The sequence below is a fragment of the Herpailurus yagouaroundi genome, unplaced genomic scaffold (genome assembly GCF_014898765.1).
Source record: "Herpailurus yagouaroundi ecotype Mexico unplaced genomic scaffold, PumYag 200, whole genome shotgun sequence".
Classification (NCBI taxonomy): domain Eukaryota; kingdom Metazoa; phylum Chordata; class Mammalia; order Carnivora; family Felidae; genus Herpailurus; species Herpailurus yagouaroundi.
In genome coordinates this window covers 1,312,794-1,328,749 of record NW_024412431.1, presented here as the reverse complement: position 1 = coordinate 1,328,749, position 15,956 = coordinate 1,312,794, and the positions used below count along the sequence as shown (strand labels likewise).

At 50.3% G+C, this 15,956-nt stretch overlaps 1 protein-coding gene across 1 annotated transcript in view; it reads right to left on the bottom strand.

Annotated features, from left to right (window-relative positions):
• The window catches only part of INSR (insulin receptor), a 145,570-nt gene extending 134,222 nt beyond the window's left edge, over window positions 1–11,348 (bottom strand). The window contains exons 1-4 of the mRNA XM_040449633.1: window positions 11,304–11,348; window positions 1,022–1,096; window positions 759–912; window positions 91–198 (exon numbers count right to left, since the gene is read on the bottom strand). Coding sequence (XP_040305567.1) covers window positions 91–198; window positions 759–912; window positions 1,022–1,096; window positions 11,304–11,348 — 382 coding nt within the window. The remainder of the gene's footprint in view (window positions 1–90; window positions 199–758; window positions 913–1,021; window positions 1,097–11,303) is intronic.
• Between the last annotated feature and the right edge of the window lie 4,608 nt (window positions 11,349–15,956).

Below are 15,956 nucleotides of genomic sequence, written 5' to 3'. Positions count from 1 at the left end.
CTTCCACGCCGGCGGCCCCGCGCGCCGCAGCCCCCGCCCGGGAGGGCCCTCGGAACGGCCCCAGGAGGGGCGCGGGGCCTCGGCCGCTACCGATCCGGCGAAGGCGGCCCCGACCCCGGACCGCGGCGGCCCGGGCCCCGTCCGCGACCTCCGGGTCCGGAGCCCCCTCGCTGCGCCCCGAGCGCTCTGGGCCGCGATCTGCGAACGCCGAGACAGACGGACGCGCGGACAGACGGACGCGCGGACGGGCGGGCGGGCACCTGGGCCGGCGAGTGGCGGGCGGGCGGCGGGAGCGAGGGCTGCTCGGCCGTAAACAACGCGGCCCGTCAGCTGGGCCCCGTGCGGGTGGCGGGAAAAGGCGGCGCGGATCGGCACCGGGAAGGGACTCGGCGCCCTGGAGAGGCCCGGGAGGGGAGGGGGGAGGCCCGGGAGAGGGAGGCCCCGCCCCGCCCGGCCCCGCCCGCCGGCCTCCCCGCCCCGGGCCCCCGCGCAGGACGGCCCCCGGCGCGTCCCAGCCGAGGGGGCGCCCCAGACCCCCCGCGACCCGCGTCCGGGAGCTTGGGGGCGCCCCACATGCCGGACCCAGCGACACGGAGCCCTTTTTTAATGTTTCTATGGCTATCTCGTTCCCTTGGACTTTGGGAGGCTCATTTTGATTTTTTTTTTTTTTTTTTTTTTTTTTTACTATTTCATTAAAACGCTATTTATCTTGGTCGCTCGGGTTTTCGGGACTCCCTTAAATGTTGCGCCCGCGTCACCCTGGTCCCAGTCCTGCCGGCGCGCCTCGTAGTAGACGCGCGCGGGCGCCCCCGCCCAGCGCCAGGGCCCTGGGGACAGCCGCGTGCACGCGCGCCCAGGGCGCTCGGTGTGCTCCGTGGCAGGGGTGACGGGAGGTGGCCTGAGGCGTGCGGCCTGTGGTGGAAGTTGGAGAGAACGTGCAGAAGCTCGCCAGAGAGCAAACGAGGCCCTGCAGATCCCGGTGACAGCACAGGTGGACACGCCCGATTTTCAACGCACAGACCCAGCGTCCGGGGGTGTCTGCGTGTCCAGCAAATGCCGTCCGCGAATAGGGCTCGATGGTGGTCCGCCCGCCTCCCTGAGGGGGGGGGGGGGGGAAGGAGCCTTAAGTACAGGAAAGCCTGAGCCGAGTGGAGTCTGGCTCCCCCTCCCCTCACTTCCTGTGCGGCCTTGGACTCGGGACTTTACTCTCGGCGGGTTGGCCTCCGCTGCGTAATGGATGTAACAATACCTGCGTGTCAGACTTGAGGAGGCGCAAGGGAAGAGAAAGCCCGAGACAGCACCCAGCGCGATTCCAGGAGCGGGGCGGGGGGGCGGGCACTCATTCTTCCTCTTGTCTATGAAACGAATATTCGTTGGCCATAGCTGAGCCCACGGTCCCTCGAACACGCCAAACCTACTCCTGCCTCCAGGCCCCTACCCTGGCTGTTCCTTCCGCCTGTCCCTCCGGTGCCTGTTTCCACCACGGTGCTCCAAGGAACCTTCCCAGACCACACTTTGCAGATGCCCCCGCGCCTTATCCCTTTGTTCCCTTTTCTGTCATTTACATCGCACCAGCGCGTCCTGAAATTCCTTGGGGTTTTTCGTGTATCTTCTCCCCTCCCCGTGCAGCAGGAATCTGCCAGCCTTCACTACGTGTCACTCTTTACACCCAGTGCCTAATGTATCTGTTGCTTAATAAGTATTTGTTGAATGGGAGAATCAACATGCAGTAAGTAATGAGGATTTACAGTGAGCAAAATAAACACACTCGGGTTCCTCACAGTCTGGACACCGGAGAGGGCCCTTGATGAGACAATGCTGGGGCGTAAAGTGGGGGGGGGGGGGGGGGGGGGGGGCCCCTGGGGGAAGGGAGTTGGGGTGGAAAATAGAAGGTGAGGAAGGAAAGGAAGCCAAGGAAAGCCAAGGAAAGCTCGAGGAGGCGATCCAGGTGGGGAGACCAGCATCTCCCATCTGCCTGAGCCAGAACACAGAGAAGGAGAAGAGCCTTAATATACCTGGTTAAGCCCCTTCCCAAACCACCTTTTCCTAAAAGCAATGGGGAGCCCCTAGACGGTTTACACAAAAGGGCTGACATAATCGGATTGTCTTTCCCACAATATCTCACCATCTGCAATGGGCCAAGCGTGAACCCAAGGAGAAGGAATGGAAGGCAGTACGGCCTGAGGGTATGAAGAATTGTGGGTTCGAGAAAGGTTCCCCCGTCCTCCTTGTGCAAACCTGGGCAGAGCTGTGGGCTTCCCTCTGTTCCACGGAAGCCCCCAAAGCCACTGCAGTTCCAGACGGGCAGCGTGTCCTAGAAAACGCGTGGAAAGGGACACGCCGTCCCCTGGAACTCCTTCGGGACACAGGACTTGTGTGTTGGGTACAAGTCGAAAGAATCATCTCAGCTGTGACTTGCTGAGAGACAATGGAGACATCACCACTTCCTGACAGCACGTTTTCTTTTGTAAACACCCCCAGTCCCCCCCCCCAAAAAAAAAAACCCAGGCTTCTAAAAATTGAAAGTCAATCTCTGCCTTTTATTAAAATCATTGGAACAGAAGTAGAAAAACCACCATTTGGCAGTCTCCAAACAATCCGTTCAGGCGAGAACCATCCGTGAATGTTAAAATTAATGGTTGGAGATTAGGGGAGTCAAAGAGGGCTTCTATGGTCCCCAAGTATCGCTCTGCAAGATACTACCTGTCGATGGATGATAAGGGAAAGGAAAAAAAACAGCTTCACAGAGGAGAAAGCTGGCAGACATCACCCTCGTTAAGTGACCAACGTTGCTTCTGGATTTTCTTTTGTCATGTAACAATGACCAGGACAATTGGAGAAGACTCAAAAAGTGCCATCAATTATATAATAGTATTGAATCGGTTTTAATTTAATCGTCACGCTGAGGCGATGGGAGAGAATGTCTCTGGTTTTAGGAAGGACATACTGAATGAAGTTATGTATAGGGATAAAGGGGCAGAATGTCTGCAACCGACTTTCAAATCGTTTAGAAAAAAGAAAGAGAGAGAGAGAACAAAGCAGATGCGAGGACGTTGGATACAATGTGTGGATCCGGTGAAGAATGTGCACAAAGGGATTCCCTGCACTCTCCCGTGCAGCTTTTCACAGAGCCCCACCGTCATGGCAAAATGAAAAGTTTTAAATTTTGAAAAACTCATTTGGGGGCTTTTCATTTCACTTTGTTTTTGTTCGGTTGGCTTTGGTTTGACATTTAAACACATTGCACTCTGAAGGCGTGATCTAGAGAGAAAGTGAGCTTGGTTCATCGTTCTTGAATGTAGGCAATGAACCCCTTCGTGGCCCATCAAAGAAGGCGCGGGGGAGACCTCACCACCAACCTGCCCAGCATCCTCTGTTAGGTCTGTCTGGTGCATTCTTCCTCCATCTAGCTGCTCTCCATTGCATTGAAGCAGGAAACCAAGCGTAAACCCAGACTCCCGTGTTGTCATGGAAACCTGCTTTAATACATTACATTTGGGGGGGGGGGTGCGCAGAATTAGAGAATGAGTTCACTTGTAAATAGCATTGCAAAAACCCAGCATGGAGAATTTACTAATAGAACCAGGCAAATTAAAAAAAACAAAACAAAACAAAACACCAACCCCAGGATCAAGTGGGACTCAGCCCAGGAGTGCAAAGATGGTTCAATGCTAGGGAGTCTAGAGTCGTGGAGATCATTGTTTTAAATTTTTTTTTTCAACGTTTATTTATTTTGGGGACAGAGAGAGACAGAGCATGAACGGGGGAGGGGCAGAGAGAGAGGGAGACACAGAATCGGAAACAGGCTCCAGGTTCTGAGCCGTCAGCCCAGAGCCCGACGCGGGGCTCGAACTCACGGACCGCGAGATCGTGACCTGGCTGAAGTCGGACGCTTAACCGACTGCGCCACCCAGGCGCCCCGAGATCATTGTTTTAATAGATCCAAGAAGAGAAGGCACATGAGCCCCTCCATGATACTACAAATGTATCTGATGAATTCTGCAGCCACTCAAAAATGAAACCATGAGACTCTACAATGTGGAAATACGGTTTTAAAATTTCAAAGTAGGGAATATTTCTTAAAGCAAGGCATAAGTCCCAAGTCAAAAATCCAAAAATAACAAATTTGGCTACGTGAAAACTCAGATTATAGGGAGAGCAAAAAAAAATTCATACATAAAGCCGAAAATCAGATTTTTAAAAGTGAGAAAAAAAAATCAAGTGAGGAAAAAAATTAAATGACAGATAAAGGACACACGTTATATTACAAAATATGCAAAACATAATGTTAATATTTTTCAGTGAGAAAAAAAACATCCAAACTCTTGTTTGCCAAGATTAAAATGGCAAAGGACGTGAGCGGGGAGCCCACAGAAACAGACTAATGAAAAGGAAAAAAAAAAAACGGAATACAAAAGGTGTTTAAACATATAAAAAGATGTTCAGCTTTCTTCCTAGTTGGAGATATGGCCACATCATTTTCACTGAGTTTGCCACAATCGGAAAAATGGGCAACACAGTGTGAATGTTTGTAAGAAAGCGGACACTCTCGCAATCACTGTTATAAATTAGGTCAATCAATGGGACGTGATTTGGCAATGACTTTCAACAAGTAAATTGCACTGACCCTTTCTGCCTTTCATCTCCTTTCCAGGAATTTATATGCTGCACAGATAGACTCCCGTGAGTAAATATATATATGTGTATATATAGTCGCAAGGCTATTCACGGTAACAAAATCTGGAACCAACCTAAATAATTTTTCCCCGAGAAGCAGGGAGACCTATCCATTCTCCTCAAAATATCTAGTCAATTCAAATATTTCAAATTTTTCTTGTTCTTTCTCTTTTCTTTTTCATCTCTTGTACCATTCACATAGGCTTTGCATCAATAAGTTATAGTAACTTACAATAGTCACGTATTTTTTCCTTTTTTTTTTTAATTTGCAGGCTATAACGGCAGGGTGTGACCTTGGTATAAGAAAACGGACATGGGGGCGCCTGGGTGGCTCAGTCGGTTGAACGTCTGACTTCGGCTCAGGTCACGATCTCGCGGTCCGTGAGTTCGAGCCCCGCGTCGGGCTCTGTGCTGACAGCTCAGAGCCTGGAGCCTGCTTCGGATTCTGTGTCTCCCTCTCTCTCTGATCCTCCCCCATTCATGCTCTGTCTCTCTCTGTCTCAAAAATAAATAAACGTTAAAAAAAAATTTTTGTTTTTCAAAATTTTTTTACAAAATGAAAAAGTTCTAATTGTGGGGCGCTTGGGTGGCTCAGTCGGCTGGGAGTCCGACGACTTCGGCCCAGGTCACGGTCTCACGGTTCGTGAGTTCGAGCCCCGCGTCGGGCTCTGTGCTGACCGCTCAGAGCCTGGAGCCTGCTTGGGATTCTGTGTCTCCCTCTCTCTCTGCCCCACCCCTGCTTGTGCTCTGTCTCTCAAAAAAAAAAAAAAAAAAAAAAAAAAAAGAATAAACATTAAAAAAATTTTTTTAAAATAAATCTCCATTCCTGACCCCTATTCAAATACAATGGTTTATTGTTTTGATTTTTTTTTTTTTATTGTGGTAAAAGGCGCATAACGTAGAATTTACCACTTTAACCATTTTCCAGTGTACAATTCAGGGCTATTTAGTATATGCACAATGCTGTGCACCCATGACACTAACTACAAATTTTGTTTCATTGTCCCAAGTGGAAACCCCATTGAGCAGACACTTCTCATTTCTCCTCCCCCCAGCCGCTGGCAACCACGAATCTACTCTCTGTCTCTCTGGATTTGCCTATTCTGGACATTCCATACAAATGGAATCATGTAACATGTGACCTTTTGTGCCTGACTACGTTCACTGCTTAGTATAATGCTTGCAAGTTGTATCCATATTGTAGCAGGGATTAGCACTTCATGCCTTTTTATGGCTGAATGATATTCCATTATCCATCGGATTTTGAATCGTCAGACCCACCCCACGCTTCTGTCTTGAACCCACACTTGAACACACGCTTTCCTGACCCCTGCAGTGTAGCTGAGGTACAGCCCCTTGGAATCACTGAGTGAGGGGCTTCTCCTGGTTTGTGACGCCACTGCAGCTTTGTGGAGATTGAGGCTTCCGCCAAGCGAGTTGCAGAGAATCTAGAGAGTAACTACATTGAACAACCAAAATGCTTGGAAGATGGAAAGGCCGGGGGTGTCTGGGTGGCTCAGTCCGTTAAGCATCCGGCTCTTAATTCTCAGCTCACGTCTTGATCTCAGGGTGGTGGATTCAAGCCCCGCATTGGGCTCCGTGCTGGGCATGAAGGCTATTTAAAAGAAAGAAAGAAAGAAAGAAAGAAAGAAAGAAAGAAAGAAAGAAAGAAAGAAAGAAAGAAAGAAAGAAAGAAAGAAAGAAAGAAAGAAAGAAAGAAAAAAGAAAGGGACACGTGGGTGGCTCAGTCGGTTAGGCATCCGACTTCAGCTCAGGTCATGATCTCACGGTTGGTGAGTTCAAGCCCTGCATCAGGCTCTGTGCTGACAGTGAGGAGCCTAGAGCCTGCTTGGCTTTCTTTGTCTCCCTCTCTCTCTACCACTCCTCACTCGTGCTCTCTCTCTCTCTCTCTCTCTCAAAAATAAATAAACCTTAGGGGCGCCTGGGTGGCTTAGTGGGTTAGGTGTCCGACTTCAGCTCAGGTCATGATGTCACAGTTTGCGGGTTCGAGCCCGGCATTGGGCTCTGTGCTGACAGCTCGGAGCCTGGAGCCTGCTTCAGATTCTGTGTCTCCTTCTCTCTCTGCTCCTCCCCCACTCATGCTGTCTCTCTCTGTCTCTCAAAAATAAAATAAAAACATTAGTAAATACATACGTACATAAATACACACATTAATTAATTAAAAATAAATAAACCTTAAAAAATCTTCTAAAAAATTTATATCTAAAAAAAATATATGGAAATTATCCTGAAGTTCGTCTAGAGGAGGGTTTCTCATCCTTGGGGCTGTGGACATGTAGAGCCAGACCGTTCTTTGTCACGGGGGCTCTCCTATTACTGTAGGATGTTAGCAGCACCCCTGGTCCCTATGCCAGTAACACTGCCCCAGTTGTGACAACCAAAATTGTCTCCAGACATTGCCAAGTGTTCCCTGGAAGGTAACCCTGGCTGGGAACCACTGATCTAAAAATAATTAAATCAGCACCAAGAAGAAAATATGGAAAAGAAGGTAATCAGGACAGCAATAACATTCTCAGGTATTAAAATATTAAAAAGCTAAAATAGGGGCGCCTGGGGGACTCAGTCGGTTAAGCGTCCAGCTTCGGCTCAGGTCACGACCTCATGGTTTGGGGATTCGAGCCCCGCGTCGGACTCTGTGCCGACAGCTCAGAGCCTGGAGCCTGTTTCCAATTCTGTGTCTCCCTCTCTCTCTGTTGCTGCCCCGCGCCCATGCTCGGTCTCTCTTTCTCTCAAAAATAAATAAACATTTAAAAACAATTTTTTAAGCTAAAATAATTCACATAGGCACAAATATAGGTAGGCAGTTAAATCAATATATCAGAAGAACTGACCTAGAAATACACCCCCATTTTTTAACAAATTAATTTCAAAGGTGCCTCCCAATCACTTGAAAAAAGAAAAAATTTTCTCGATTCTGTCATTTAGTAAGAGGGGCTGAGATAATGATCTGGTAATTTGAGAAGGAAATTTGTAAAGTCTTTAAAATGTGTATTTAAAAGCTAGATCTAGGGGCCCCTGTGTGGCTCAGTTGATGAGCATCCGACTCTCGATTTTGGCTCAGGGCATGATCCCAGGGTCATGGGATCGAGCCCCACAATAGGGCTTGAGATTCCCTCTCTCTCCCTGTCCCTCTCCCCCACTCACACACGCTCTCTCTCTAAAAAAAATAACTTAAAAAAAAAAGCTAGATCTTAAAGAGAGTCTAAATCTAATTGGCTAAACTTACGATTTTCTATTCTTCTAGAAAAAACCTAGATGAATGTAGAATTAGGTGTGCATCAATCTTCCAACAGAAAGCACTCATTAAGCATAACATCACCAAAAACATGATAATAGCAACGTCAAGCTTTCACTCCATGAAAATAAAAACATCTACATATCCAAAAAGAAATGCCAAAAATGAAAATATAAGCAACAGAATGGGGACATATATTCAACAAGCAGCATACAAAAGAGGTCCATATCTCTAGTATACAAAGGGTGTTTTCAAGTTGATGAGGTTCCACCTTCTAGATAACAAGCAAATAGTATCAAGAGACCGTTTCCAAGAGAAAATAAAACCTCCAACGGGCCAGGCGTTCAGGGTTACTTTGAACCAAAGAAACATGAGTGAAAATAATTTAGGTAGATACCATTTTTCACCTAGTGAGTTCGCCAGTTTAAATATATTAGGAGACAAAAAAGACACGATCCCTGTATGATCCAGTAATTCCACTGTGAGATACATACCCAAAAAGAGTCGACGGCAGGAACTCAAACAGATGGTCTTTTTTTTTTTTTTAACATTTATTTATTTTTGAGACAGAGAGAGACAAAGCGTGAACTGGGGAGGGTCAGAGAGAGAGGGAGACACAGAATGCGAAGCAGGCTCCAGGCTCCGAGCTGTCAGCACAGAGCCCCACACGGGGCTGGAACTCACAGACCGCGAGATCATGACCTGAGCTGAAGCCGGACGCTTGACCGACTGAGCCACCCAGGTGCCCCTCAAACAGATGGTCTTAACCAAGCTTCACAGCAGTGTTGTCCACGGTAGCCAAAAGGTGAAAGTAATCCAGTGTCCACGGATGGGTAAATGGATAAGACACAGTGTGGTCCATCCATACGTGTGATATTATTCAGCCTTAGAAAAGAATGAAATTCTGACTCGGGCTACAACAGGGACACAGGGATGACCCTCAAAGAGATCATACTGAATGAAAGAAGCCGGACACGAAAGGACAAAGATTGTATGATTCTGCTTGTACAAAGTATCTACAGTAGTCAAATTCATGGGCAGAAAGTATATTAGAAGTTACCAGGGGCTGGAGGCAGAAGGGGAGATAATGGGGAGCTGGTTAACAGTACAGAGTTTCCATTTGGGATAATAAAAAAAGGTCTGGGAATTCGCTAAGGGAGTAGAATGTAAGCATTCTCACCTCCAAAAAAAACCACAAAAAAACGCAAAAAAACAAAACTAACAAACCAAAAAAACCGTAAGCCGATGATGGCTGTGTTAATTACCCAGATCCTGGCGACCGTTTCACAAAGTTTACATATGTCGAATGTATGTATGTATACTTTAAGTGTGTACAATTTGCTTGCCAATTGTATTTCAGTAAAGCTGGGGGGAAAGTTCTGGAAATGGATAATGGTGATGCTTGCACAAAAAATATTGTGATGTATTTAGTGCCATTGAACTGTGCGTTTAAATATTTATTTTTTTATTTATTTTTGAGAGAGAGAGAGTGACCACATGCTAGGGAGTGGAAGAAAGAGAGAGAGAGGGAGAGAGAGAGAGAATCCCAAGCAGGCTCCATGCTGTCCGGGCAGAGCCTGACGTGGGGCTCGAACTCACAAACCGTGAGATCATGACCTGAGCCGAAACCAGGAGTTGGACTCTCAACGGACTCAGCCACCCAGGCACCCCTGAACTGTACATTTAAATATGGTTAAAACCGGGGTGCCTGGCCAGCTCAGTCCAGGGAGCCTGGGATTCTTGACCTCGGACTTGTAGGTTCAAGCCCCGTGTTAGGTGTGGAGATTACCGTCAAACAAATCTCTTTAAAAATGGTTAAGTTTTGGGGCGCCTGGGTGGCGTAGTCGGTTAAGCGTCCGACTTCAGCCAGGTCACGATCTCGCGGTCTGTGAGTTCGAGCCCCGCGTCAGGCTCTGGGCTGATGGCTCGGAGCCTGGAGGCTGTTTCCGATCCTGTGTCTCCCTCTCTCTCTGCCCCTCCCCCATTCATGCTCTGTCTCTCTCTGTCTCAAAAATAAATAAACGCTAAAAAAAAAAATTAAAAAAAAAAAAAAGAAACCCCCCCTTCCTGTTACTTTTTTTTTTTTTTTTTAGTTTTATTTATTTATTTAGAGCAGATCAGGTAAGGAGCAGAGAGAGAGAGGGAGAGAGAGAGGATTCCAAGCTGTCCAGCACAGAGCCTGATGCAGGGCTCCGGGCTCAAACTCATGAACAGTGACATCATGACCTGAGCTGAAACCAAGAGTCAGACGTTCAACCAACTGAGAGGCCCAGGTGCCCCTCACCTCCACCCCTTTCCTGTTTCTGGACTGTTCCCATGTAGGGCCTTTGCCAGCTCCGACCTCGAACTCCACCTGCCCTCGTGCCCAGTGCTGAGGGGCTGGCCCAACCCAAAGGTGTCCCCCCCCCCCATTGACTCCAAGATCACCAGCCCCCTCCTGACTGCCTGGCAACCCCTTTAATTTAAGGTTGACTGTACTATCTCCGGTTCTGAGCCCTGCAGTCACCTGCCGATCATCCATTTAACAAATGTTTATTGAGCATCTACTAGGTGCCAAGCTGAGTGTATCCACCTCCTACCTGCTACGGTGACAAATCACCATGAACTTGGTAGCTCAAAACAACACAGTTATTATCATACGGTTCTGGGGGGTCGTAAGTCCAAAACTGTCTGGCTAAACAAAAATCAAGGTTCCTCTTCCTTCTGGAGGCTCTAGGAGAAAATCCTTTTCTTTGCCTTTCTCCTTCTAGAGGCCGCCTTTATGCATCCCAGCAACGTCAAGCCAAGTCCTTCTCCCGCTGCCTTCTCCCTGGCTTTCTCTCCCCGGCCTCCCTCCTCCACATTTAAGGACACTTGTGATCACACTGGGATTACACAGATCATCCAGGATAATCTCCCCATCTCCGGGTCAGCCGATTAACGACCTGAATGCCCCTCGCCATGCAATCTCACATATTCAGAGTTCCAGGGATGAGGGAGAGAACATCTTTGGACGGGCTCTTATCTTGCCTGCTGCCTGGCGGATGTGGCCTTAAGTAAAACAAACAAGATCTCTGCCCTCGTTTAGAGAGGTGACGGTCGAGGGGTAGAAAACCAGCCATAAACACGCTGGGGGGTGGGGTGGGCGGCGGTTGGGCCGGGAGGGCGGGAGTTACGATCAAGATAATTGCAGGTAACAATGAGCGCCGTGAACAAAATCAAACAGCAGGATCTGATAGGAATGAAAATACTACACGCCGGGGAGTCGCGGAAGAGCCCCGTGTGCCGCGCTCCGTCTGACCCGGCGTCGTCTTTGCCTTCTGGGCCAGTGGAGGCTTCTCCTTTCGCATTGCACAGGCCCAAATAATCCGGGGAGCCCCCTGCCACTCACCGCCAGGCCCGAGAAGATGCTCTCAGTTCTCCGTGCAGCGTCCATCCGGCATCTGAACACTTCTCCCCAAGTCCTCGGTCCCCATCCTAGTTCACTCTGTCATTGCTCAGCGGGACTAGCACAGTCCACCCTGGTACCCACACGGCCCCCCTTTCCCCCTGCACCCTCCATCCCCCTTCTTGAACCCCACGGGTTGCCCTCCCTGAAGAAGCCACCAGAGGGCGCCGGTGAGCACCCAAGTCAGGTCCCCCAGGGCTCCCACCTTGGGAGTGGGGGGGAAGGGGTCTGAGTCCTCTGGCTCACTCCGTTCCAAACACACACACACACACACACACACACACACACACACGCACACACACACACACACCTTCCTCCCTGTTCCTCCAACACACCAGACCCAGCGCTGCCCCAGGGCCTTTGCACAGGGCTGTGCCCTCTGCCTAGAACACTCTTCCCACAGATACCCACCTGGCCCCGTCCCTTCTGACCTCTGCTCAAACGCTCACTTCGGCAACAACTTCTCTGACCACCCTGTTTTAAAATCTGCATCACACCCTCACCCCCAGGGATCTCTGCCACCCTCTCTCTCTCTCTCTCTCCCCCCTGTAGTTATTACCACCTGAGTTTGCTACGGTTGTGTCTTTACATCATTTGCTGCCTGGATTTCAACCATAAACTACAGGAAGGCCGATGTCCTGTGCTGGGCACCACTAATCCCAGAGCATAGTAGGTGAGTTGGAGTATTTGTGCCTGGGGGATGGACGGTGTCTGTCCTAAGACCAGGCTGGCTGTTGGTGGAGAATGCACTACGGGGCAAGAGTGGAATCGTGGGTCAAATGGTGTAGCCACCGTGGAAAACGGTCTGGACGCTCCTCAGAAATTAAACACAGAGGTAACGTAGGATCCACAGCAATCCACTTCTGGGATCCAGAAGGATCGAGGATTTATCTGCACACCCATGTTCATAGCAGGCGTCAAATGTCTGTCAGTAGGTGAACGGACAAACAAAACGTGGCCCATTCATACAATGGAATATTTTGTTAATGTTTATTTTATTTTTGAGAGAGAGAGAGAGAGAGAGAGAGAGGGAGCGCAAGCAGGGAAGGGTCAGGCAGGGAGGGAGACGCAGAATCCGAAGCAGGCTCCCGGCTCCGAGCTGTCAGCAAAGAGCCTGACGCGGGGCTCGAACTCATGAGCTGTGAGATCGTGACCTGAGCCGAAGTCGGACGCTCCACCGACCGGGCCACCCAGGCGCCCGTCATGCAATGGAATATCAATCAGCCTTGAAAAGGAAGCTCGTTCTGACACCTTATACAGCAGAGTGAACCTGGAGGACATTGGGCTCCGTGAAACAAGCCCGTCACAGAAGGACAGATACCACAGGCTTCCGCTCCCAGCAGGTCCCTGAGGAGTCCCGTCCACAGACACAGAGAGTAGATGGTGGGAGCCAGGGGCCGAGGGGGGGGAAGGGGTGGAGGGCCAGTGTTCCGTGGGGGCAGAGTCTCAGTTGGCGGAGACGAGAAAGTCCTGGGGACGGATAGCGGTGACCTTTGCACCGCCGTGTGAACGTGCACAGTTGAGACGTGCACAGAACCACACAGTTGACAAGGGTTTGAATGGTGACTTTTCTGTTACGAATATTTTACTGCAAGGCAAAGATGGGAGTAAGTGCAAGTAATTCAAGTGAGGAAAGCATCACTGGGTAAATAAGGGTATGGTGGCAGACCGCACGGGGACAGTCGAGGAGGGAAGGGTCCCTAACAAATACTCTCCCGGAGTTTATAGTGCCCAGGTGCTAGAACCTTGACTCCTCACGAACAGCATGCTGTTCCAGCACCCTACTGTTGGTCCTCTCTTACAGATGGGGAAGCCGAGGCACAGAGGTGCAGCCCACAGAGCCGGCCCGTGAGCGAGTGTGGAGGGTAGGTGCCGAACCACCATCCCCTGGTCCTTCTCCCCCGTCTCTTCTCCTGCTACTTTCGTTCTAAAATTATCGGAGGCCGGGGCGCCTGGGTGGCTCGGTCCGAAAAGCGTCCGACTTCGGCTCAGGTCATGATCTCGCGGTCCTTGGGTTCGAGCCCCGCGTCGGGCTCTGTGCTGGCGGCTCGGAGCCTGGAGCCCGTTTCCGATTCTGTGTCTCCCTCTCTCTGTGACCCTCCCCCGTTCATGCTCTGTCTCTCTCTGTCTCAAAAATAAATAAACGTTAAAAAAGAAAATTAAAATTACCGGAGGCTTCCTACGTGCCATGCGTGGGATCAAACCCTTTGCCGGCATTAATATATATATTCCTGCCCATTTCCATATGTGGCGGATATTATCCCCAACCTGCAGATGAGTAAGCTGAGGCCATGGCCTCCTCCGCAGGGGTTCCGGCCTCCTCACCCCCCAGCTGGACACCTCCCGCGGCTCTCCGCTGCCCCCAGGCTGAAATCTGAGCACCCCGTTCAAGGCTCCTGGTAATCTCAGAATCTCATCTTTACCTCTCCCCCCATAGCACAGGCCCCCTTTGCTCTGGCCGTTCCCAACACTTTGCGGGGGGGGGGGGGGGAACAGAACAAACTCTTCCAGCCTCAGAGCCTCTGCACGTGCTCTTTCTTCTACCTGCAAAGTTCTGTTTTTCAGCCCAACTCACTCTCCTTTGCCTACTAATGCTAACCTCTTGGGAGAAGACTTCCCCCACCATCTCCGGACCCACAGCTCAGTTTAGGTGACCCTCTTCGCTGTTCTTGCAACCCCAATGCTCCCCCTCCGTCCCGGCAACGTTGTGCGCCTGTGCGGAGCCCCATGCGGGGCTCGCACCCACGAACCGTGAGCTCGTGACCTGAGCTGAAACCAAGAGTCGGATGCTTAACCGATTGAGCCACCCGGGTGCCCCAAAAAGTTGCTTAAATCTTAAGGGATAAGTACTGTATGATCTCCTTTAGATGTGGAATCAAAAAACAAACAAACTGTTAGAAACAGAATAGAACGGTGATTGCCAGGGGCTGGGTGGGGAAATTAGGAGCATAACACTGAAGGGCACAACCTTGCAACTCTGTGGATAAACAAGTTCTGGAGATCAGATCAACATGTTGTACACCTTAAATCTACACAATTATGCTTCATTAAAAAGGAAAGGCTTGGGGCGCCTGGGTGGCGCAGTCGGTTAAGCGTCCGACTTCAGCCAGGTCACGATCTCACGGTCCGTAAGTTCGAGCCCCGCGCCCGGCTCTGGGCTGATGGCTCAGAGCCTGGAGTCTGTTTCCGATTCTGTGTCTCCCTCCCTCTCTGCCCCTCCCCCGTTCATGCTCTGTCTCTCTCTGTCCCAAAAATAAGTAAACGTTGGAAAAAAAAATTAAAAGAAAAAAAACAAGGAAAGGCTTAAGGGGACATAACGTGTCTTGGAACGAGGAAGTTTTGAATACTGGGTGGCTCCAGGGCTCCTAAATTCCATAGAATCAGAATTCAGATTCTTTTCGTGTTTCCCCCCGTCCGTCCGCAGCCTGTCCAGTGAATGACGATGTTGGGCTCAGTTTGGGGATGTGCTGGGTCTGGGTCGGGGGGTGGGGAGGATACCCAGGAGGAATATCCAGGAGGCAGCTAGATATTAGAGCCGAGGGCGAGGCAGGAGAGTCCCTACGCCACGACAGAGGATGAGCAGCCCCCGGGAGGGTGTGTGGAGTGAGAAGCTGGCTTTGCCTTGGAAGCAGCAGCTCCTTGGTCACTTGCGTTCGTGAAACACCGACCGCATGGCAGCACTAACTGGGCTCTGGTGATCCGGGTCCCGTGGGGTGGGTTCCAGGCCAAGGATTTGGATGCAAGGATGTATTAAAGAGGAGCTCCCATCCTGCGGGGAGCACCAGCGTGTGAATTGTGTCTCAGACTTTGTCCTATCTCCACGGAAGGGAGCTGAGCCCTGTACTTCTGTAGCAGTCGGTCGTTAGCTACGGGCCGTGATGGGTAAGGAGGCGGGGAGGCTTCCAGGTGCTTCGAGCTCTCCTCTGGGGGAGCCAGCGCAGGGCCAAGGGCAGCACTGAAATCCACAGACGTTTAAAACATCTTTAAAACGGCACCCACCTTGTGCCTTCATTCTGCAAATATTACTGAGTCTATCGGGTGCCGATGTTGGGGGGGGGGGTGGTCCAGAGGTGAACAGAGCGGTTAAAACTTCCTTTTCTCACGCGGCCGTGGAGGGAGACACCCAATAAACAAAATGAGTAATTGACATATACAAAGTCCATTGGGCTGGGATGTACCCCATGGAGAAAAATAAAACAGGAATACAGATGTTGCCAGGGAGGTGGTTTAAAGAGTGAAACTTTAAACAGAAAGATCCAGGGGCGCCTGGATGGCTCAGTTCGTGGAGCGTCGGACTTTGGCTCAGGTCACGATCTCACGGTTCGTGAGTCTGAGCCCCACATCGGGCTCTGTGCTGACAGCTCAGAGCCTGGAGCCTGCTTCGGATTCTGTCTGTCTGTCTGTCTCTCCCTCTCTCTCTCTCTCTACCCATCCTGTGCTCACACTCTGTCTTTCAAAAAATAAATAAACATAAAAAATTTTTAAATAAGAAGACCCAGAGAGCCTCTGTGATGTGGCCACGTCAGTGCAGAGATCGGAAAGGAGTGAGAGAGGGAGCGATGTGGGCATCTAGAGGAAGGGCATTCTAGCAAGAGG